The sequence below is a fragment of the Branchiostoma floridae genome, chromosome 3, assembly GCF_000003815.2.
Source record: "Branchiostoma floridae strain S238N-H82 chromosome 3, Bfl_VNyyK, whole genome shotgun sequence".
Classification (NCBI taxonomy): domain Eukaryota; kingdom Metazoa; phylum Chordata; class Leptocardii; order Amphioxiformes; family Branchiostomatidae; genus Branchiostoma; species Branchiostoma floridae.
Window position 1 is genome coordinate 7076963 of NC_049981.1, and position 2527 is coordinate 7079489.

The 2527-nt window shown below is 37.6% G+C and overlaps 2 protein-coding genes across 18 annotated transcripts in view; one reads left to right on the forward strand and one right to left on the reverse strand.

Moving 5' to 3' along the window:
- The window catches only part of LOC118411089 (enoyl-[acyl-carrier-protein] reductase, mitochondrial-like), a 112285-nt gene that overhangs the window by 56591 nt on the left and 53167 nt on the right, over positions 1–2527 (forward strand). The window lies entirely within an intron of this gene.
- The window catches only part of LOC118411086 (neurogenic locus notch homolog protein 1-like), a 37157-nt gene that overhangs the window by 14086 nt on the left and 20544 nt on the right, over positions 1–2527 (reverse strand). For 15 of the 16 annotated variants that reach the window (XM_035813109.1, XM_035813106.1, XM_035813111.1 and 12 more), the window contains exon 5: positions 704–841. In XM_035813109.1, the coding sequence (XP_035669002.1) occupies positions 704–841 (138 nt within the window). The remainder of the gene's footprint in view (positions 1–703; positions 842–2527) is intronic. The other variant, XM_035813110.1, reaches the window with a different exon arrangement.

Sequence of the window (2527 nt, forward strand, 5' to 3'; positions counted from 1 at the left end):
TTTGCACCGCTCACTCAGCACACACTGTAAATGAGGCCGTCATTTGCATAATTAATATGCATTCATATTTCTCTCTTTCTCATCTATATATGTGACAAGTTTGAAAGTCCTATCATGAAATTCAGTGGATTTATAAACTTTCCTCATTAATTATGCAAATTAGTTACTGATTTGCATAATTAGTATTCTATTTTGTACATTGTTACTTGGGCTATCTACATACCAAAAATCATGACGATCCATCTACACGTTCTCGAGTTATTCTCGTCCAAATTTTGAAAGGAAGTCGGCGACTGCAGTTCCAAACAAGCCGCTAGGGGGTCCAAACTTACAGCACTTAAGGACTATCAAGGGCTACCAAGGGCTATCTACCACTCAAAAATCATAACCACAGCATGTCCAGAAGACGAGATATCAAAAATTGAGATTCTGCTGCAGTACCTTAGCAAGCCGCTAGGGGGCCCATAATCGAACTTGACCTTCGTTTTCCCGACCCCTACCCACCTACCAAATATTATCGGGATCCATCCGAGGCTTCTTGAGTTATACTGTTAACACACACACAGACAGACCCACAAGCCCAAAACATAACCTTAGCCATTCTGGCAAAGGTAAAGATAGAACATGATCAAATCACCGTACTAAAGGAGCCCATAGACATTGCCAAAAACAAGATCCCAGCATCATGTTTTTGCCACAATACCTGAACATCCAGTTCCGTCAGCGCGACCATCTCCTGTATATCCTGTGTTACAGGTACAAGTTGCGTCCAGTGAAGGGGCGGGGTTATCTGTGCAGGTGGCCTGGGCGTGGCACGGGTTGGGCGAGCAGGCGTTGATGTCTGGAGTTTGCAGTAAAAAAAAGGTATTGAGCATATTATATCTCACCAAAAATGTCTAGAATTCAAAATTATGAGCATGTCATGACCGGAACAAGAGATTCGAAGCTTCTGCCCGGTACACCAGGCTCCCGCTAGCAAGTCCAAATTAAAATTTTGTCTCCGGTCTGCTAATATATACAAAAGACTACCCGTACACTAAACGTCATTGAATTTGTACGTTATTTGCACATATTGTAATCCCGTGAACAATTTCATATCGTATTGATAACTTTGCTCTGGTATTACTGTTGATTTGTTGATTGTAAATCTCGGCATAATTCAGTTTTACTGCAAAGCCGATTTGATACATGTTTTTATCAATAAACCAAATACTACTACTGTTACATAAAAAATGAACACTTCAGTACGTCTAAGCTTTCACTCCACCATACCTAGGTATGGTACGGAGTGAAATGTTGTTATATTTCAGCCATGCCACAGGTATTGTGAAATATATTGCATTCGTAGTTATATTTCAATCCAAACATAGATTGAAATATATTGTTTTTGTCGCGTCTCATCTCCTTGTTCTTCTTCTCCTACCAAATCTGATTTGAAGAAAGAATAAAACTAGAGTTCCACGAACACATACCTTTGCCAAATAAACCAGGTTTGTTATGTAGAATGATGTCTGTAGACATAAATGTGTTACTCATTACATTTTATTTTATATGCCTGGAGTTGGTTCATAACATTTCGCCATTGCTTATACACATCCGATCCCTATCGAAATACTAATATTAAATTGTATCAAGCATCACTTAACCTATTAAGCTACCAAAAATCATGATGATCCTTTCATCCCTTCTTGACTTATTCTCTTTCAAAGTAGGAAACTAAACCGGCTCCTGCAGTTCAAGAAAAGACGTTTAGCGGACTCAAACATGTCTCTCTGCCATCTTTCTCAGTTACATATGTGACAAGTTTGAAAGTGCTATCACGGAATGCAGTGGATTTACCAACTTTCCATGTTAATTATGCAAATTAGCTGTTAATTTGCATAACTAGTATCTCATTATGTAATTTTTTTACTTAGGCTATCTACATACCAAAAATCATGACGCTCCGTCAACACGTTCATATTTTCCATTAATTATGCAAATGAGATCATCATCTGCATAATTAATATGTATTGATATTTCTTTCTTTCTCAGCTACAAATGTGACAAGTTTGAAAGTCCTATAAAGGAATGCAGTGGATTTACACACTTTCCTCATTTATTATGCAAATTAGCTGTCGATTTGCATAATTAGAATTCCATCATGTAAGTCTTCCCTTTGGCTACCTACATACCAAAAATCATGACGATCCGTCAACACGTTCATATTTTGTCATTAGTTATGTAAATGAGGCCGTCATTTGCATAATTAATATGCATTCATATTTCTCTCTTTCTCATCTATATATGTGACAAGTTTGAAAGTCCTATCATGAAATTCAGTGGATTCATAAACTTTCCTCATTAATTATGCAAATTAGTTACTGATTTGCATAATTAGTATTCTATTTTGTACATTGTTACTTGGGCTATCTACATACCAAAAATCATGACGATCCATCTACACGTTCTCGAGTTATTCTCGTCCAAATTTTGAAAGGAAGTCGGCGACTGCAGTTCCAAACAAGCCGCTAGGGGGTCCAAACTT